This window comes from Sceloporus occidentalis, unplaced genomic scaffold, assembly GCF_023333645.1.
Source record: "Sceloporus occidentalis isolate IW3139 unplaced genomic scaffold, rSceOcc1.0.p SCAF_20, whole genome shotgun sequence".
Taxonomy (NCBI): Eukaryota; Metazoa; Chordata; class Lepidosauria; order Squamata; family Phrynosomatidae; genus Sceloporus; species Sceloporus occidentalis.
This window is the reverse complement of record NW_028317000.1, coordinates 3,829,362-3,849,424: the sequence shown is the minus strand read 5'-3', so window position 1 is coordinate 3,849,424 and position 20,063 is coordinate 3,829,362. Positions and strand designations below refer to the sequence as shown.

The following is a 20,063-nucleotide window of genomic DNA, read 5'->3' as shown; positions in this document are numbered from 1 at the left end:
AACTCTCTCCTTTGCTTGTAAAATGTCCCGGTTTTTATTCCTTCCTCCCGCTTTTGTCCTCAGCTTATTTCAAATAGTGCAAAAAAGGAGTTTGGGGATGAAGAGGAGGATGTAAAACCTCGCCCTCCATTGCATGGCCAAGCCAATTTTGCTGGAAGATGTCTAGCAAAGGCATTGGCTTCTAGCACTAACTATGCTAGGATTGAGATGCTTTCGGGTTTCCGGCTGTTGGAAAGCACCCGTCCAAGAAAAGCAAATCAGGAAACAAACTAGGCCACCCATTTTGTGGGCGATGAAGCGTCTCCCGCACCCAGCACACTGTGCCTCTTTCCTCTCTCTGCAAGCTGTGGTTTGGCTCAGTCAGTTCCTCCTCTCTTTGGTTTCCCCTTCCGGCTTTCTAAATAAAGTGTCTCCTCCGATGGCGAAATCGGCAAAGTTGGTCAAGATGGGCAACCAGGATTATTGGCAGGGCTACCGAGGGAATTTCGGACAGAAAGAGCCAGATTTCGAATTCTGGGGCGGCCGCTACTCAGTTTTCACTTCCTTGGGGAAACTGGTCAAAGGATTGTGAGTCCTTTTTGCAATCCAGTTTGATACCCCTTTAACTGCCACGGCAGCTTTGCAAGGTTTTGCAGCCTCTTTTGGCAGAGAAGGCCCAAGGCGAACGCGTCAGAACTACAAATCCCAAGATTCCAAATAGGATGGAGCGACAGCACTTAAAGCGGTGTCAAACCGCATTATTTCCAGTGTAGACACACCCTCTGTTGAAGCAGTTAAAGGAGACGCATGTGGCCCATGAAGAATTAGGTCTTTGAGCCACGTGGCTCTTAACGCTTCATCTCCAAGGCTGCATGCACACTGCAGAAATAACTCAGTTTCATACCGCTTTAACTATCATGGTTAATGTTATGCAATTCTGAGAACCATAGTTTTGGGAGCCTTCCCGGTCAGAGAGCCATGGCACCACAACAAAGTACTGTATAGTTCCCAGAGCCAACTCCAATCCCCAGAATGCCATAGCATTGCATTACATTTATTACGGCAAATAGCCAGCATAGTAACATCATAGCGTTGAACCGTGGCAGTTTAAAGCGATGCCAAACTGAACTATTCCTGCTGTGCCGAAGCATCCCAAAATGACGACCTGTTTCCTGCCCCAGGCCTCCTGCGACGCGCAAAGAAAGGAAAGGGAAATCATTTTGGGCTCTTGGTCTCAAACCTTGTCTGGACAAGTTTGCAAGCGAACTGAAAGGAAGGGGAAAAACACCCGGAGGGCAGAACCGAGAGACAAACAAGGCCATTGAGTTACACTGCAAATATGCAGGCGGCCCAGGTGGCCGGACGGGTCCAGGATTCCCTCTCGGTGCTTTGTGATGTTGTGTGCTTATGTGTTTGCGTGTTTGCAAAGAATGAACTGGAGTCTTCGTCACTCGGACGGGGCGGGCCTCAGCTCAAGGAAGTCTATCTCTTGCTCCATCTCTCTCTGTCTTGATGCCTCTTCTCTGCTTCTGCTTTCCTGCCTCGATGATGGTACATCTTCCTCAGAGCGCATGAGGCCAGGACATACTGAACGCCACGGTGAGTGACCCCATGGCTCTCTTTCAATCGGTCAAAGGCTGCCCCAAAGAGGAGCAAGACAGATCTGTTCCCTGGGAGACCAGGACTCAGGCTTTGAAGTCCCAGGAGATTAGGCTTCAATGGACCACGAGGAGGACCTTCTGGATAGCAATGCCAGCCATGAGCCAAGAAAGCGGTGGAGTCTCCTTCTCTGGGAGCCCTCTTTCAGAAGAAGATGGGCAGTAACCGGCGGCTCAGGAGGAGGCTCTGGATGGAGTCCCTGCCCTCAGCCTCCATCCGGGGGACCCTTCCAACCCTCCTATGTCTATGGAGTCTATGGGGAGGGACACAAAAAGGGACAGGGGGCAGGACAGCTTTTGCTAGGTGTCTGGGGTTTTGTTTTCCTTAGCATGCTCTATATATGTGTGTGTGTTTGTGTGTGTGTGAGTGTTTGTGTGAAAGGAAGGAAGGAAGGAAGGAAGGGACAAGAGAGAGAGAAAGAAAAGAGAGAGAAAGAAGAAAGAAAGAAAGAAAGAAAGAAAGAAAGAAAGAAGTATATACTGAGGGGGGTCACCAAGGACCATCTAATCCAACTCTTTGGCACTACAGCAACAAAATTGCACGCACGCGCACGCACGCGCACACACACACACACACACACACACACACATTAGGGAGAGATAGCATGGCATAGTGGTTTGAGGCAAGGGCAAACCACATCGGAACAAACATTGCCAAGAAAACCATTCGCCTTAAGGTTGCCATAAGTCAGAAGTGACTTGAAGGCAAGCAAAAACAATCTATAGGTATATATATTAATCATTTTCTCTTGAAACTTGTTGGGACAAAGTCTCAGGGCTGAGTCACTGGGGTTGGTTCAAAACAAAACAGGGGTTTTGCTTTTGGTTAAATCGCTCCGGCTCTTTGGTTCTTTCTTTTTAAACGTTCCTCCAACCCACAAAGCCCAGCAAGAGCGCCTCTGGGCATGTGTAAAACGCATGTGGGTTTTGGTTTGCTCTTTCCACCTCAAATCCCAAGGAGGCAAAGTCTTAAAGACGAGAGAAGGGACAGATGCGACTTTAAGGCCCAAGTCACCTTGTTTGTCACAAACGCAAACGGTGCCGGAAGGGTGGCGAGTTCAAAAGCAGACCAAGGTGTCACCCGGGGGCTTTAAAGATGATCGGGGATGTGACGAGAGCATTTAAATCACATCTTATCACAACAGATAAGCTTTGGGTTCACAGTTTCCAAAGGGATTTCCAAGAAAACCCACAAGCCAGGCCTTAGTTCTTGCTGCACAGTCAGTCCAATATTGCAAAAGTAGACTGTCCCCTATACCTTTGTGTGGCTACTCCCTGGATGTATGCAAAACTTTAGAGAGTATGATTTGTGCCTAATTTGTGGTTGGTTTTGTGAATTCCCCTCCCCAGCCCTTCTTGCTCTCTCTGCCTCCACCACAATTGCGATTTCATCAGTTTCTATCGCATTTCCTCCTCCTCGGCTATCTTTTGACTTCCCTATTCTGCTGGAAATGCCAGAAGTGTGCAAAAAAAAAAAAAAAAAGAGAGAGAGAGAGAGAGAGAAAGACACACACAACACACAACAGACACACACACACTTTGCATGTGGTCCAAGACACTGCAAAGAAGAACCACCACAAATCGGAATAGCAATAGCAGTAGCAAGTACATTTCTATACTGCTTATCGGTGCGAACCAAATCTTGGAGCAATCCTCCCTTCCTTTGTTTGGACTACAACTCCCAGAATGCCCAGATAGTTCATTGGGAGGATGCTGGGAGTCATCCCCCCCCCCAAAAAAAAACAACCACCCCTAGTTTTGATAGGGTTTGCATTATTTTAGCAATATAAAAGGGTGGCTGCTCCAAGCTTTTGGTCCAAATTGTGGTCGTTCTTCCCTTTCCTTCCTGTGTGCTTTGAGTGTTTGGACTACGACCGGAGTCCTGGCTTGGCTATGGAAACCCATTAGGTGGCCTTAAGTAAGTCACACTCTCTCAGCCTCAAACCTTGGCAAGAAACCCCCATGATAGGGTTGCCTTAGGGTCACCGTAAATCATAAACAACCTAATGGCACACAAAAACAGCACTGGCTCTATGATACAATGCCAATGATGCATAGCATGGAAGGGAAAGACAGTATCACCCTAAAAACCTGTTGAACCTCTACCTGATGCATCCTCCTCCCAAGGAGATGCCTACCCTCCATTTATCCCAATTTAGTAGGAAGAATACCAATTAATCCTCTGCCATCCCACTTTTCCAATTGTTTTTGAAATTTCCCAGTTTCCTTCTCCTCCTTACTCCTCAGCCAGCTTCACATGCTGCAAACTGAGTCCAAACGTGCAAAAGGTTGTTTGCGCTCCATTGACTCAGAGCCTTTCCTTTCCCAGTCGTCTTAGGCAAAAGCCAATTGCTGCAGAATCTCTGCTTTTCCGCTTTTGCCATCTTGGCCGCATACTCTGGCATTGCTTGGTGACACCTATCCCAGTTTTGTGCGGTGAAATCTCAGCAAAGACCTTCAGGAAAGGTAGCAAATGGCCAGGAAATGATTTGATGGAAAGCTATGCCTTCCGCACTTTGGGAATATCTGACACACCATCCTGCCTCTAATTTTTGTTTGCATCCTTCTCTTCCCTGCAATTAAGGTGCATGCCTTCATTACTGCTTTCATCAGGAATCTGACTTACAGGCCAGGAAGCCATTAAAAATTGCGCAAGGAAACCAATTGCAACCTTCCCTGCTGCTGCTGCGCCAGAGCAAGCGTTAAAAGAGACGCGGGATGCAAGACGCGCGAGGAGGTAATGTGCAGAAACAAGGACCTTTGCTTTGCGTCCAAAAGCATGCAACCTCTGGAAATCCCTTCCTAGCATCGAAGTCGCCTCCCATCGACTGCCTGCTTTGCTTTAATCATTTAATTGCATTGTTTTCATTGGAGGCGGGTGGCTTTGTGGGATATTGTGTGTTTTATTGTATTTTAATGTTCTTTTAATGTTGTCCGCCGCCTTGATCTAATTGGAGAGGCGGGGTATAAATATAATTTTATTATTATTTTACTATTATTATTATAGCCTAGACTAGTTTACAATTGCCCTAAATAAGATCTTCTTATTTCAGCATTTGGAAATTGACTTTTTTAGGGGGAAGCAAGACTGGAGGGCATAGAGCTGGGTTTTTATAATGCCTTGTTTTTAATGCAGAAGACAACAGCCACGTTGGCCATATAGCCAATGGGATTTTTGGTGTTATTAATAGTTTGTGTTTATGGTTTTTAATCCTTAGGTAGTTTGGTTGCTTTTGCAGTTTGAGACTGACCCAATGGAGGGTTTGGACGAAACATCGAAGCAGTCCACATAGTTTCCTCCTCCCAAACCTTAATTCAGAAAGAAATGAGGTTGTCGCTGATTTATGTCGCCGAAGGATAAAAACAGGAAACCCCAAACGCACATCTGTGGCAAGCAAGGAGTGCAAAGGGAGGAAACGGCAGCTTCTTTTTGTAACAACAAAATAGTCTTCTCAAACCTCGTCGCTGTTTTTAAATCCCTGATTCAAAAGGCACTCTGCTAATCTGTTCTGCTTCTAGGAAGCTTTTGGAAATGTAAGATAGATATCTTGCCGTTGTGTGCCTTCAAGTCCCTAACTTTGCCTTTTCCAGGATACCGAAATCCATGAAATACAATGGCATAGTAAAATGGTGTCCTTTTTGGTTTTTTGTAAGACATATTTTCTAGCCATGGATGGTCGAATCCATGGATAAAGAATCTGTAAACCTTATGATAGGCTGGCTTTGGAGTCGCCATAAGTCAGAAATGACTTGAAGGTACCCAAGAATAATATTTATTAATAAATTAAGGAGGGACGCTAACATATGTTTCTCCCAACGCAGGTAAGATGGAGACGTTCAGCTCCCGCAACCTGGCCCTCCAAGCGGAGAAGAAAATCCTCAGCCGGATGGCCAGCAAGTCCATGGCCAACATGTTCATAGACGACACCAGCAGCGAGATCCTGGACGAACTCTACCGGATCTCCAAGGAGTACACCCAGAACCGGGCCGAGTCCCAGAAGGTCATCAAGAACCTGATCAAGGTGGCCGTCAAGATCTCGGTCCTCTACCGCAACAATTGCTTCAGCGATGAGGAGCTGGCCTGGGCTGAGGAGTTCAAGCGCAAGCTCCACCTGGGCGCCATGACGGCCATCAGCTTCCACGAGGTGGACTTCACCTTCGAGAAGGGCGTCCTGGCCGACATCCTCCACGAATGCCGGGACCTGCTGCTCAAGCTGGTGGAGAAGCACCTAACCGCCAAGTCCCACGGGCGCATCCGACACGTCTTCGACCATTTCGCCAACACGGAGCTCCTCACTCAGGTATACAGTCCCGGGGAGCCCTACCAGCCGCGCTTGAAGAAGATTTGTGAGGGGATGAACCGGCTCATCGACGAAGGGAGGTTGTGAGGAGGACCATCCATAGACAGAAGGATGGCAGAGAAACCGACAGGAAGAAAATGTCAACTGTATGCGGTGGACACCGTTAACCCATACACTCTGACAATTTGTTCCTCTGTTTAGCAAAAGGATGACAGGAGGGATAGTGGCTTCTACATAGCTACATCCTCTTTGTAACCACCATTCAGAGGACCACCGAACCTGGCACCCAAAAAATTTGGGGGGATTCAGGTGTGCAGCTCCAATAGGAGCACAAGCCTCGATCCATCGAAACTAAACACAAATCCCAACCTCGTTCCTACGAATTAACACTCCAGTCTGCAAGGACTAGAAACAACATTGCTGGACAAGACTAATGAAAGCTCAGATAAGAGTCCCAAAATGTGTGAACTGAGTGTGCAACTGTGGGTTGTCACCTCCGCAGGAGAACACAAAAGCAATCCTGCTGTATTGTTTGCAGATAATATTTACTTTGTCACGTGTTTAATACTCGTTTTTCTCTTGCTGTCACATTGGGCAATCCCTGGCCAGACAAACAAGTCTAGCTCCAAAAGGAAGGAAGGAATGTAAGTAAACTCTCCAAAACCCAGAGCTTGAGAAGAACTCCTTCTTTGGATGAGATTTCTCAGGGGATTCTGGGAGTTGTAGTCCAAAGAGGGGACTTTTCCCAATGTCTGCCATCGCTTTCTCTGTCATCTGACACGCTTTCACCCATTCCCTTGAAGGAGCCCAAAGAAAACTCAATTACAGTTGTCCCTCCATATTCGCTAGGGTTAGGGGAACAAGACCCCCGTGAATATGGAAAAACCGCAAATAACAAAAACACTGTTTTTACCTGAGAGGACACCTCTCTAGGAATCTCTAGGTCCTCCAGTGCAACTCTGTGGTCAATGTCCAACCTACACTGACCATAGAATAGCACTGGAGTAGCTACAAATGGTCTTTCAGTACAACTTTTAGTTAAAGTTAACCATAGAGTTGCACTGGAGGACCCACACAGTCCTAGAGAGAACATATTAATGAAATTCGTGAATAATCAAATCTGCAAATATCAAAGCCGCAAATATGGAGGGATGACTGTACTTACTATTTTTGAGCTCTGCTCTCTTGTTTTGTAACAGTGAAGAAAAGGCAGAGAAGGGTGTCCTTACTCCAAGCATGGCCCCCAAAGTCGTGGATAAAAGCATCCCATCGTGTCCGTTCCCATCTCTCTCTCCCATCCAAGAACTAGAAAAACAACAAAAACATTTTGCAAGAACAAAAAAGGCAGGACAATCCCAAAAGAATAAAATAAAATATGTCACTAACCATCTCAGGGAATTGGAGAGGACTCGCTTCTGCTCCTGTGAGCTTTGAGACTCAGGGAATGAATGAAGAGACTGAAAATAAAAGTATTTTCACTAACACATATTCTTCCTCACTCTTTTGGAGCCCAGTAAAGTTGTTGAGAAATCCAACAATGGCGGGAGGCATATAAATAAATATAAAACGGTATGAGGATGAGATTGGCAGGACTTGAATCCATGCCATGCGCAATGCACCCTTGGCTACCACAGCCTTTCAGCCTCAACACACCATATACATTCGACTATAAGTCAACCTCTCGTATAAGTCTAGGGCAGGTTTTGGGGGGCAAAATTATGGATTTTTATATGACCCTTGGATAAGTCGAGGGTAAAACTTGGGGTACATGTGACAAAGGCTCTAAATGATAAAGCAAAGGAAAACAATGCCAAAGACCCTACAAAATTATGGCAGGCATAACTCTTTTGGCTCACGCTAAAAGATGGATGGAAGAGAGAGTAGAGGGAGGCCAGTGCTTCCAGGACAGAATGCACTTTTGCCTTTCACTCATTTTTAATAAGAGTTAAAGTATAGTATTGACACTGACCCATGTATAAGTCAATTTAGATTTTGGGGGTCAATTTTTTGACCAAAATTTCTAGACTTGTACACACAGTAATAAATGTTCTCACCGTCAGGAGACGAAGAGGCAAAGACACACATACACACGGAGGCAAGTGTTGATGGAACGCCTTGTTTTAATCACAGTTTTTGGGAAGTATAAGCAGCGCCGGAGGATCCGGAACAAGAAGATCAGAAAGGGATCAGATCAGGCCAGGAGGATATACACAGAAGTTGTACCAACTCACATTTTCTCCCATTCTTCCCTGACCTGCTGAAAAAAAAAGGCTTTGAAAGCGGAAGGTTAAAAAAAGATCCCATTTTTATCAGTTTAATGTAAGCCTTTCCCCCTCCTGGGGCTTCCACACTCAAAAAAGATTTATTTCGGGGTTGCAGGAAGTTTCTTTTCAGCTTTTTGGGGAGACAGACAGACAAGGGACCCTTCCGTATTGCGCAGTTATAGCGCTACGATTCTGCTTCCGCTTCCATATTTCCCTTTTTCTGCAACCCTGGGATTTGCAGTGTAAGGAGGAGTACTTAAAATCCTCTAACAACTTGCCAAACTGCAAACTCCAGGACTGTACAGTTGCAGTGGGATCATGGCACTATAATTGTGCAATGCGGAAGGGGAAAAGAGACACAAAACGAGATGGGAAAGAAAGCACTTAAGGCAATAAATATAAATATTAGGGGACGGGGGGAAACTGGGACAGAAACCAAGGGACGTAAGAGCCGAACAAAAGAAGTCTCTCAAAATACGCATGGAAGGGGTTTTTCCCAACTGGGGGTCCAAGCCGTTATGGTCAGCTGGACCCTGATATTTCTGACACAGTGTTATCTTCTGCAGTGTCCTCTTTATGGGAAAAGGTAACATCCTGCGCCATTGCCACATTTCTTGCAGAAGGACACCTACTCCTTGGGGAGGGGAGCTGGGGGTCCAAAGAGGAAGAACCCTCAAAAACAGCAGTCAGACTTTAACCGAAAGAAGTCCCAGAGAGGGAGAAGAGGGAATAACCAGCGGGTGGGATGGCTGGACGGCGGAGAAAGTCCCCTCAGAGCTTGAAGATCTCGTCCTCTTGGTCGCGGATGGCGTCCGCGCGGGCGATTTTGGTGAGCGGGACGGGGCCCAGGGTGGCCCTTAGCTGGGTGCGTGGAGAAGGCTCGTTCTGATAGGAGGAAGAGGGCAGCGTGTCGCGACGCCGTTCCGGATCGTCCCCAGAAGTCCTGAAATGGAGGAAGAGGAAAAGAGGCAAAGGTCAGGTTTTGGGTATCTGGGAACCGGCCCTTAATCCTAGCAGCCTGGCTTTGGGAAAACATAACCTAGTTTCCATGTAGGCCAGTTTCCTGTTTCCAAGACAGGTCAGCCCAAAGTTTCATGGTGACCAAGCATCGTCCTTTTCCAGGACATTTCAACCTCCTGTCTAGGAGGAATTCCAAAATAATCGTCTATTTTAGTAACTTTTTTTTGGGGGGGGGATAACTACCACTGTCCCCAAAAATCACTTTTCTGAGGTCAGACAAGTCAGCTAAGCTGCATATAAAAGCCAGAAAGAGAGTAAACCCAGGAAGGGTTGCGGCAGGTTCCCCCAACAGGTCAACCCTTCAAGGGCAATTATTTTGAAACCCAGACACTTGCTAAATATATGTGCACCAATGCCATGCAGGCCTTCTGTCGAAATTTGCCAAAAGCAGAAGGAACTTCGGACCACAGACAGGAAATAAAGTTTTTGGGTTTGTGAGTCGATAGGGCGATGTTGTGGCCGCGCCGTCCTCTGGTGGCTGCGATATGAAACTGCAAGACATCCTCCCTCAGCGTTTTAAAAAACCTCTTTAGATATATATTTTATTTTTTAAAAAAGAGGGTACAGAAGTATCCAAGGATTGCAGGAGCTGTGATTTCCTAGGCTGAAACCTACAACCTTGTAAACCAGCAACATATGAGCATGCACAAAGTGCTTTTATTTTATATCATTTGTCTAACTGGCTGCTAAATTCCATCTCCAAGCACAGGGAAAAAAACTAAATTCAGCATTCCAATTCAGGAGTGGATGCAGGAGGGACTATGGCTCCCATCCGCCTACAAATGCCTAGAGGAGTGTTTTCTCTAGGAGTCTCTAAGACCTCCAGTGCAACTCTGTGGTCAATAACCAGCAGGCATTGAACATAGAATCATGCCAAAGACCTACAAATGTCTAGAGAAGTGTTTTCTCTAGGAATCTCTAGGACCCCAGTGCAACTCTATGGTCAATAACCAGCACATGTTAACCATAAAGTCATGTCAAAGGACTTATAAATGTCTAGAGAAGTGTTTTCTCTAGGAATCTCTAGGACCCCAGTGCAACTCTATGGTCAATAACCAGCAACCATAAAGTCATGTCAAAGGACTTATAAATGACTAGAGAAGTGTTTTCTCTAGGAATGTCTAGGTTCCCCAGCATGAATCTATGGTCAACTTCGGGCAAATTTGTGCCGGAGGGCCTAGAGATTCCTAGAGCGAACATATCAGTCAAAACCATGAATAGTCAAAGCCACAAATGTGGAGGGTCAACTCTTATTAATTTGTTCCCCTTACGCAGCTTGGCTACTTGGCCTGAGCCACCTAAACCTGGGCAGCATCACCACAAGAACCCCTCCGACTGTAAGTGGGGATTTGCAAGCAGGGATGGTGGGGCGAAATGAGGGACACTCACGTGGCCTCCCCTTCCCGCAGCTTCTTGGTGGCGGCCTGCTTCGACCGGCGGATCTCAGAGTCCAACTTGAAGAGGAAGTCCGTGGCCGAGAGGTCGTGTTTGGGGACGCCGCCCGAGGCCCCGTTTTTCCGCGGATGCTTCTGCTTCTTGGTGGTCTCAGGGTGGCTGAAAATGGCCTCCTCTTCCACTTTCGCACCCATCACTGCCATCTCTTCTCCCTCTTTCTCGTCCTCTTCCTCGTCCAGGTTCAACCCGTTCGACAAGGTTGCGGGTTCAACCGGCACCGGGATGTAGAGCGTCTTCTTCAGGAAAATGGAGTCGTTGGTGTAGAGCCGGTTGGCCCTCTTGATCTGCTCGGTCTGGAAGGGGATCGGAAAGGTGGTTAAGCAATCTCCCAGGGTCTTAACGATTTTATTCCAAAAAGTCATATTCATTGGACAAATCATGGAGGGAAAGCTGCACAAAAGTGGGGAGGATCAGCGGAAATTGGGGCAAGAAGTGTTGCATCAGTGTGATTCTAGTACCATATAGTACCATATTTGCTGGGGTTAGGGGCTCAGGACCACAGTGAAAGTCCTTCACATGGGCAATGGTGTCTGGGACTAATGGGAGCTGCAGTCCGACACACTTCTGGAGGACCACATGGATGACAGTCGTGGCCTAGTCCCATCTCTTTGATTGGAGTGGGCCATTTGTGGCCCTCCATAAGCTGCTTGTCTACAGATCCCATCATTTCACAGACCAAAATATGATTTTAGAATAACGAACCAGGAATGTACCCAATGCCCCCCATGGACACAGACTCACCGTGACCCCGTACTTGACCGCCAGCCCTTGGAGGGTGTCCCCGGGTTCGAGGCGGTGCTCTATGCGTCTCTCCCGCACCGGCGAGCTCACCGTCGTCACCAGGCTGCCATAGGATCGGTTCCGGCTTCCTTGTAGCAAGCCGGCCCCACCAGGGGACCCTTGCTTGGAAGGAGAAGACATCCCTTCCACAATCCCCCCCCCCAAAAGACCACTACCCCAAAAATTCACCCCAAAGGAAGGCTGCTATTGGGATCCCACGTCTGCCACTTATTGGGATCCCACTTCTTGGTCCCAATCTTTGCAATCAAGTGAGGGCCATTAACCCCAACAAAGACCACCACCCCAAAAGAGTCATCCCAAAGAACTTAGCTACAAGGAACGCTGCTATTGAGATCCTACTTCTTGCCACCAATCTTTGCAATCATGGAGGGGCAATATTAAGAGCCCCCCAAAATAAAGACTACCACCCCTTAAAAAGTCACCCCAAATCCCCCCATATGTCCCACTAGAAAGGCTGCTACTGTGACCTCACTGCTTCCACTAATGTTGATCCCACTTCTTGCCCCCAATCTTTGCAATTAAGTAGAGTCCATTTCAAAGGGCTGACACCCCCATCCCACCCCTCCAAAAAGATCTAGCCCCTTGCAAACCTTGCAAACCAAGATGCAACCTCCTTTGCCCCCTCCAGCTTTGACCTCCAGCCCCCCAAACACCTGTCACCCCAATTCATGCAAAATCCCCCATTGCAAAACCTGCTCTTTTAGGGGGACTCTAAAAACCTATGACCCCAAAATCTGACACCCCACCTTTCTTCTTCTCCTCCCCCCCCCCTTCTAAATGCCTTCTGGTTCCTTGGGCTTCTCCCTCCTTGGATCCAGGGATATATATATATATATATATATATATATATATATATATATATTGCTAATTGCAAATGCCAATTGCTTCCCAAAGCCCCCTATTGACCTGGCCAAGAAAAGGCAGAGCAACAGCCTCAGAATCTGTTCTTTCAGGGGCAGTTTAACCGAATCCAGCCTTTAACCGCCTCCAGCCCCGCCCTCCCGGCCGCGCAAAGACTCCTGGGAACTGTAGTTTATCTGCAACAATAATGCTTGCAAACCAGCCCCAGCAGGTTTTGCAAGGGAAGCTCAGCACACAGCCTTGAATTATTATTATTATTATCATTTTGCAATGTAATTATTATTTTTTTTGCAATGTTGATTAATTTGCAATGTTCAATGTTCAGTTTGGGCAATGTAGTCCTTGCAACAAATGCATTTGGGGAATTGTAGTCCTTGCAAAGCTTGTTGGGAAGCGGAGGCTTGAATTTGGGGCAGGGCCTGGGTGCAGGGTGCATGCTGGGAATTGCAGTCCTGGGATTTTTATTTTGCAATGCCAAAGGGGAAGCATTAAGTGTCCCCTGTTTTTGCAGTATTTGGGATTTTGGGGGTCTTGGAGGATGTCTTTCAAGAGGGAAGGAGACGACCCCAGTCAACTCAATGTCTTGAAGGTCAGTGGGAAAGTGGGGGGCTCATTTTGGGGGGGTCCCCAGCCCCATCAGATGCATTATCCCATTGCATGGGGGTCCCTTCCTTTGCAGAGATGCATGTTGCACCCCCAAAATGCAAGCCTTGCTCCCCCTTTTGTCCCTTTGGCACACAAAGCAAGGCACTCTGCACATGCTCTCCTCCCTGAGCATCATGCCCATGCTCCTTCCTGCAAATGCTGCCCATGCTAGAGCCAAAAATGGTCCCCCTTGAAGTGACATTTTTTGCTTTCTGGTGGTTCAATGCACACAAATAATGTTTCATGCACAAAAGCTATTGACAAATGCCATATATATATAGAATAGTTTATGTCTCCGTCTCTTTGTGTCATTTGATTGTTTTAATAATAAGATGTTATTTTTTGCTGTTATAAGGGATTTTAATTGGGATTTATTTTTACTGTTTGTATTTTTACTACTATTGTACACCGCCTCAATCCTGATGGAAAGGCCAGATATAAATAATTTATTATTATTATTATTATTATTATTATTATTATTATATAACATTACCTTCAAGTTATGTCCACCCAGACTTTGTTTTGTGCACAAAATTATTTGTTTCGTGCACAAAATATATGAATTTCATGCTTAGATTTTGCATCCTGTCTCCAAGATTTCTCATGATGCACATTGCAATTATTATAAAACCCAAAAGACTTCTGGTCCCAAGGATTTAGGATAATAAGGGAGACTCTCAACCTGTATATAAATTAAACCATATACCAATAGGAGAACAAGTGTTGTTAAGGCTAAAATAAATGCCACCGAAGTGTGCCAGGTTTGCAGTTTCACAAAACTCACATTATTGAACCAAGTGATGCAAACAAGGACCAATATATCTAATTTTAATCCCATTTTCATTGCCACTTTTGTCGGTTTTTAATTGCACTGGGCTTTTAGACCGTAAGCCACTTTTTAAACCCAATTTTGGGGTGAAACCGAGGTGCAAATAAATAAAATTATTATTATCATTATCATCATTGGATGCTTAAGAAAGGCTGACTCTCAATGCTTGAGCAAAGATATCCTGTGTTTTTATTATTTTCCCTTCCACTTAATTAAATTAAATTAAATCCACTTATTTTATTATTTCGCTCCTTCCTTCTCTTTTCCTGCCCCAGAAAAGAAGAGTTGCGGATCTTTTGGCGCATTATATTCCCGAAGACGAAGCCTTGCTCCTGAGGGATGGCAGGTCAGAGACAAATTGCATGGCTGCTAACACAAATGGACTGTCCGCACTGCTATATTCATATATTTATATTGATATGTATTATATTTATTATAATATATAAAGGTTGTGCTATAATTGTGTAGTGCAGAAGGACCCAGGGATAGATGGATACCATTGTCATCATCATTGCAACATCATTGTCCCAAAAGTGTTCCACTTCACTTGTCTATCTTGATATGCAATATTCATTTATTCTTTTAAGAACCCATTTTTGCATCCAAAAGTGATTTATTCCTAATACATGAAATTACAAACAGTAATTACTGTGGATGATATGATTAACAATCCTTGCTGCTAATGCAATTGGGGCTATTTATATTATCATTCTCATTATTTATTTACCAGAATTTAACCTCTCTTTTCTGCCTTTTTCTGGGGAAGCCCAAAGCCACACTCCAGGTGTGTAGGACTCCAACTCCCATCATCTCAAACAGCGTTGGGATCCTGATAAAAAATGGCAAGACTGTACCATAGCAATGCAGAGAAATATTCCATCTTCCCAACCGGGTGCTGAGTTCTAATCTCGACGCCTTTTGTTCCTTCCAACTCTTTCGCAGATACGCTTGCACCGTGTGCTTCCACAGGCCGGTCTTCGACACTCTTGACATGCTCACGGTCCACCGTTCTGGAAAGAAACATCTCATGAGTAAGTTGGTCAAGGTTTGGGTTGAAACTTCCATTTTGTACAAGGGCGTCTGTTCCCAAATATATGTCTTCTGGGGGCGATGGGAGTTGTAATCCAGCCCAGCATTTGGAAGCTGGAGTCCAAAACAATAAATTCCCCAATCTTTCAATTGCTGAAACTAGATAAGGCTTTTTGGAAAAGCAAAATGGTTTTGTTTGCTCTCATAACCCAAAAGTAAGATGGACTCATTTTGCAGATGAAGAAGATGGAGACTATCTATCTATCTATCTATCTATCTATCTATCTATCTATCTTCTCAAAGCTGGCTGGAGCATGCCAAAGCCAGCCAAAGACTTGAACTTTTTAATTCTCTCCTTGTCTTTATAACAAGGTTTGCAGAAGTTTTATGGGAAGAAACGTTCCCTTGAGAGCGAAGTTGAGAAGCGCCAACACCAGGCATACCTAGAAGCAGAAGGATCGGGAACACAGGTAAATCTGGGCAGCTTTGGGGCAGGAAGAACTCCCCCCCCCCCAATGTATTGAATGTCCAAAATTTCCAAAATTCAGACTGCAATGCTCACTGTTGGCCACAATGGCCGGTGGATGCTGGGTCTTGCAACTCAGCCGCAACTGAAAGGGCTGCGTTTTGCCCACTAGAGAGCACCCGTTCTTTGGACTTTTCCCTACCATCTTTTCTTTAAAACATGGGGAAATATAGCCATGATCTCCGCTATAAAATTTACCACCTTTAGCCCTACTGAATTTCAGCCTTCGACATTGCACTATAACTCCCATGTTTTCTTCTTCTCTAGGCAACGCCGGGCCCTGCTCCATTACTTGCCGCCACCAGGAAAATTACCCAGAACGCTTTGCTGAAAGCTGCCCCGTATAACAGCTGCTGTCGGCGCAACAGGTGACAAGAGCATCTGTGGAAAACGGGGCGTCTGTTTTGCGGAAATGCACACCCGTGCAGTCTCTTTTTCTGTGTGGAAGCTGCTTTTTGGAAAGCATTACACTGATGAAATTGTTATTTTATTTGGAACAGGGAGGTTGGAGTCGAACCCAGTACTTCAAGGATGGGTGCGTCCTCTCAGTCCACCGAGAGAGATGCCATGTTGAAAGCCAAAAATGTGCCAATGAAGGGGAACAATGTACCCGCTGGACTGGAAACCACCCAGACAGTTCACCTGCCTGGATCTGGAATCAAGAGGACAGGTAATTTTCCTCTTTATTTCCTTCCCTTCCTCCTTCCTTCCTTTCTTCCTTGTGGAGTATTTTGGATTTTGGAATTCCGGACAAATGAGACTCAACCCATATTAAATTGGTAGAACAGTTAACAGTGACCAGAGGATTGATTCTCTTATCCATGTGATGCCATTTCGCTTTAGCCGAGTTGTTGTCTGTGGGCATGGAACTGGTTGTTATACCTGTTATTCTTTCTTGATTCCAGATTCACCGAAAGATCCTCCTCTAGGAAAGGAGGGCAGCCATGAAGAGAAGGCCTCTTCTCTTGGGACATCCTCTACCAAATCCACGGAACTCACCCCAGAGAAACGGCGCACGTTGGAACATTATCTGAAGCTAAAAAGGTAGGACAGCACATAACGCCGCAAATGCATTAGCCAAGGGTCTTCTTAAATAATGATAACTGGGTTCCAAAGGTAGGAATCAAAATCCATCCAGGACCAAGGTTGCTTTTAAATCTGGAACCCTTGCTTCTTAATTTTCCCGCGGGCATCTAGACAAAACCTTTTTCAAATGGTTGGATTCTGTTAATTCTTAAGAGATGCCCCTGTTGTTGTTGTTGTTGTTGTTTTCCAGCTTTGGGATATTCCAGTGCAAGTTAATACTCTACTTTGTATGACATGCTCTCTTTTTAGTGGCTTTTCTTTCCCTCTTGACCTTTGGCAGCTCTGGTTGGATCCAGGACGGTTCCGGAAAATGGGTAAAAGATGAGAACGCCGAATTTGACTCGGACGAAGAGGAACCCCCGCTGCTGACTCCATTGTGACTGTGCAATTGCTGACTCTCCCCAGAACCACGTCTTTATAGAAAGATGTCAGCTGGGCACAAAAAAGCCTTTTTTCCTTTCACAGGATTTTACTACGGATGGCAATAGCTTATTAAAGAAATAGGAAAATGGGCTGGTTTTGCAGAGCCCGGCATTATTTCTTATAATCATAGAGTTGGAAGGGACCTTAAGCAAGTGTCATTGAAGAGGATGAACCAACCAGGTGGAAACCCAGAGGAGGGTGAATATCCAATGGAGCAATCACTTGCCATCCATCTTAAACCCCATTACCACTATTTCCCATTGCCAACCAGGGCAGGGCTGCAAAAGGGGTCATGATGCCCCTGTTTCAGAGCTTTGCCCCACACTGACTTCCTTCATAGATCTTTCCATGGAAAAGATGGTGTGCATGAGGAAGCGAAGGCAAACTGGGACCAAGTAATGTTTCCCAACTCTGGCCCGCTCATGCGCCAACTTGTCCTTTTTCCCCCACATACTATCATTTTGTACATTTCTAGGTAGAGAAACCCACTTGGTGCCATGTCAAAGCATGGAGACGCCCTTAAGGCGCATCCGTGAGGGTGGCATCAGAGGCACGCTTCTTCCTTGGCCGAACGCCACCAACGCCATTCCGTGTCTTTTGCGTGAACTTAACTCCTCGTGACGTTTCCTCTCTTATTTTTGTTTTCCCTCCACCTCTTCCCCACCTGTTGCTGTCAAACATGGCTAGTAACCAGCAATGCCGCGTCACCTGGCACCTACGTCCGGATCCGTATAGCGATATGAGAGCGGGACAAACGTTGCACCTTTGGCCCTGCGCCATAAAGGGGGAGAAAGCAAAGGAAAAGAGGCACAGAGGGGAAGTGTTGCATTTAAAATTATGGCTCCCTTCTCCGACTCTTTCGCTCTCTCTGTCCCCCTCCTTATGGGACGCAGTCCAAGGTTTCGTGCAACCTGAGCCCCGTGGTCTCCATGTCGTCTGCTGATCCCCGCAGGGGGTATAAATACATCAGGAGCATGTCCACCATTTGCACCACCTGCTTAAATAATTCTCCACTGTGGCAGCTCCTTATGAGGTTCCTACAAGGGAGAGCCTATTCTGTGACTCTCCTTCTACTCCTGGTTCCTAAGATGGAACGCTCTCAAACCCATTTGTAAATAAAGACCGATCAATAAATAGATAGAGACCCCAAATTGATGTTTTCTGGGGGCAAGCTGGATGAATAAAAGCTGGATAAATAAAATTAATAATAAAATAATGTGAGAATGAAGGGTGCCAATGTTGCATCTGCTAGGTTTGCATGTTATTTCTGCTAAACCAGTTTCTAAATTTAAGGGTGCATCTACACTCTAGGAATGATGCAGTTTGACACCACTTTAAGTGCCGTAGCAGCTTCCTCTGGAATCCTGGGATTTGTAGTTTTGACAAAATTTCTCACCTTCTCTGCCAAACAGTTCTGATGTCTGACAAAACTGTAATTCCCAGGATTGTGTAGGATGGAGCCATGGCTGTTACAGTGGTGTAAAGTTATTGTTTGGAGTAATTTTTTTGGAGGGGTGACTAGATTTCCCAGAATCCCCTTTGACCAGGCTGGGTGGGGGATTCTGGGAATTGTAGTCCAAAAATTATTTCCAAGCCCTGAGCTAGTTTCATACTGCTTGTTCCTGCGTTAGTCATTCCCACAGTATTTTATCATTCATCTCTCACTAGATTGTGTTACTATTTTTGCCTGCGGGCAACAAATAACCTTTTGCCAACCATCTTTTCTTTAAAACATGGAAAAATATGGTAAACAAAAAGCAATAAACACAAGTTGAGTAACCTTTATCTGAAGCGCTCGGGGACAGAAGTGTTTGGGATTTTGGATATTTCCAGATTGTGGAATATTTGCATATCCGAAGTACCTCAGAGATGGGACCCAAGTCTCAACACAACATTTAATTAATGTTTCTTATATAGACATAGCCTGAAGGGAATCCTATAAAGTATTTCTGTCAGAGAGCAAAGGCGCCACTCTCTCAGCCAAGTTTTGGATTTTCAGATAAGGGATAATCAACCTATAATAATAAAACAGGGCTCTTTGTAGACTGCCACCATGAAAACGGACAATGGCTTCCTCGCCAAGATGGTGGCTGTCGCCAAGGCAACATTTTCTGTTGCGCGGCGTTAGGCCTTGTCCCCTCACAGACCGTGTTTATGACCCCCTGAGGCGCTAATAAATATCTTTCTGGCTCACATCTCCACACCCATAAAAAATAATACGGTCACAGTCTCTGGGAAGGAGCCAACTTGTTGTCAAAATAAGAATGTTTGTTGACTCTTGAGAACCAAAATGGTTCCCTCATCTTCCATATTTCTCCTCATGCGTATGCCACACAAAACCGTGAGGGGGAAAGATTTCAATCCAGTCCTTTCTGGCACTTTGGGTTTGTTTGTTTACACAAGAGACCAACAACAACAACAAAATGCTTTGCCCAGTGTCCAATATCTTCAATGACATTTTGGAGAAAGGAGATGATGCGTCTCCCAGTTGGTTTCTCCACCAAACATGGCGTCCAAGAAAACATAAGAGCTGCCCAATTCCAGGGCTTGAGTCTCCATTTTTCATGGAAGATCTCCATTTGGGGGACAAGGGTGCGAATTCTTTACTTTTTCTCTGGGTACCAATCCAAAAATATGGCTTTTGATTAATGTAGTTTACTTCAAAGTGTACACATCCATGGCTTTAAATTGTTGTAGCTTTCAAAGTTGTAGCACCTGTTCTTTTGTTTTAATCTTTTTTAAAATATATATTTATTGATTAAATAAGCCTTTTTAATCTGGAAGCGTTTTATATGGTATGGCATCCTAAGATCCCATGATAAAAGATGGGATAGAAATATTTCCATTAGGAAACAACGCCTCAGATAATACTGTCTGTTTATCTTTCCAGAACATTCTGGTGCTTCTAGGCCAGAATTATTTGAGTAGCAATATATAAAGGCAAACATGGCTGCCATTTTGTTTATGAGACTGTGAGCATTAAAGAGTCAAGAAGGCAAAACGGCCGCCCAAAGGGACTGGCGGCCATTTTGGGCTGTACCAAAAACTGCAAGGATGATGCCAGCCACAGATACTGGCAAAATGTCAGGAATAAACTCTTATAGAACATGGCCACATAGCCCGAAAAACCCACAAAAAACTATGATGGAAAGAGTTGAGGACAAGGCCTCATCTTCAACACTGAGG

At 45.4% G+C, this 20,063-nt stretch overlaps 4 protein-coding genes across 7 annotated transcripts in view; 2 read left to right on the top strand and 2 right to left on the bottom strand.

Moving 5' to 3' along the window:
* The window catches only part of LOC149301781 (nuclear receptor subfamily 2 group F member 1-A-like), a 29,118-nt gene extending 21,161 nt beyond the window's left edge, over nt 1-7,957 (bottom strand). For all 3 annotated transcript variants that reach the window (XM_089483800.1, XM_089483802.1, XM_089483803.1), the window contains exon 1: nt 7,104-7,957. The gene's annotated coding sequence lies outside the window, so the exon portion shown is untranslated. The remainder of the gene's footprint in view (nt 1-7,103) is intronic.
* LOC149301782 (tumor necrosis factor alpha-induced protein 8-like protein 2) lies at nt 1,516-7,111 on the top strand. Of its 2 annotated transcripts, none has more exons than XM_089483811.1 (3): nt 1,516-1,578; nt 4,222-4,374; nt 5,460-7,111. In XM_089483811.1, the coding sequence occupies exons 2-3, from the start codon at nt 4,356-4,358 to the stop codon at nt 6,023-6,025; spliced, it is 585 nt and encodes a 194-aa protein (XP_089339937.1). In that variant the 5' UTR covers nt 1,516-1,578; nt 4,222-4,355; the 3' UTR covers nt 6,026-7,111. The 2 variants fall into 2 exon arrangements, with proteins under 2 accessions (XP_089339937.1, XP_089339939.1); XM_089483813.1 differs by having other exon boundaries at nt 1,523-1,578; nt 4,251-4,374.
* Nucleotides 7,958-8,040: 83 nt separating the features above from the next.
* LOC149301780 (lysM and putative peptidoglycan-binding domain-containing protein 1-like) lies at nt 8,041-12,216 on the bottom strand. The gene is made up of 3 exons (XM_089483810.1): nt 11,419-12,216; nt 10,612-10,970; nt 8,041-9,145 (listed from the first exon to the last, which is right to left on the bottom strand). The coding sequence occupies exons 1-3, from the start codon at nt 11,596-11,598 to the stop codon at nt 8,974-8,976; spliced, it is 711 nt and encodes a 236-aa protein (XP_089339936.1). The 5' UTR covers nt 11,599-12,216; the 3' UTR covers nt 8,041-8,973.
* Nucleotides 12,217-12,545: 329 nt separating this feature from the next.
* Nucleotides 12,546-19,583, top strand: LOC149301779 (sodium channel modifier 1-like). Its single transcript, XM_089483809.1, has 8 exons — nt 12,546-12,928; nt 14,089-14,159; nt 14,756-14,844; nt 15,215-15,312; nt 15,636-15,736; nt 15,869-16,038; nt 16,274-16,412; nt 16,735-19,583. Exons 1-8 carry the CDS (start codon nt 12,650-12,652, stop codon nt 16,832-16,834), a joined length of 1,047 nt encoding a protein of 348 aa, XP_089339935.1. The 5' UTR covers nt 12,546-12,649; the 3' UTR covers nt 16,835-19,583.
* Nucleotides 19,584-20,063: the final 480 nt, after the last annotated feature.

What these genes read in the sequence shown, in the direction of transcription:
- LOC149301779 (XM_089483809.1), top strand. Translation starts at nt 12,650, where the DNA reads ATGTTCAATGTTCAGTTTGGGCAATGTAGTCCTTGCAACAAATGCATT. An exon ending in AGCTGCTGTCGGCGCAACAG is followed by an intron (nt 15,737 to 15,868) that starts GTGACAAGAGCA and finishes TATTTGGAACAG; the next exon opens with GGAGGTTGGAGTCGAACCCA. An exon ending in CATTATCTGAAGCTAAAAAG is followed by an intron (nt 16,413 to 16,734) that starts GTAGGACAGCAC and finishes GACCTTTGGCAG; the next exon opens with CTCTGGTTGGATCCAGGACG.
- LOC149301780 (XM_089483810.1), bottom strand. Translation starts at nt 11,598, where the DNA reads ATGTCTTCTCCTTCCAAGCAAGGGTCCCCTGGTGGGGCCGGCTTGCTA. An exon ending in CGGTCAAGTACGGGGTCACG is followed by an intron (nt 10,971 to 11,418) that starts GTGAGTCTGTGT and finishes ATCCCCTTCCAG; the next exon opens with ACCGAGCAGATCAAGAGGGC. An exon ending in CTGCGGGAAGGGGAGGCCAC is followed by an intron (nt 9,146 to 10,611) that starts GTGAGTGTCCCT and finishes CCTCCATTTCAG; the next exon opens with GACTTCTGGGGACGATCCGG.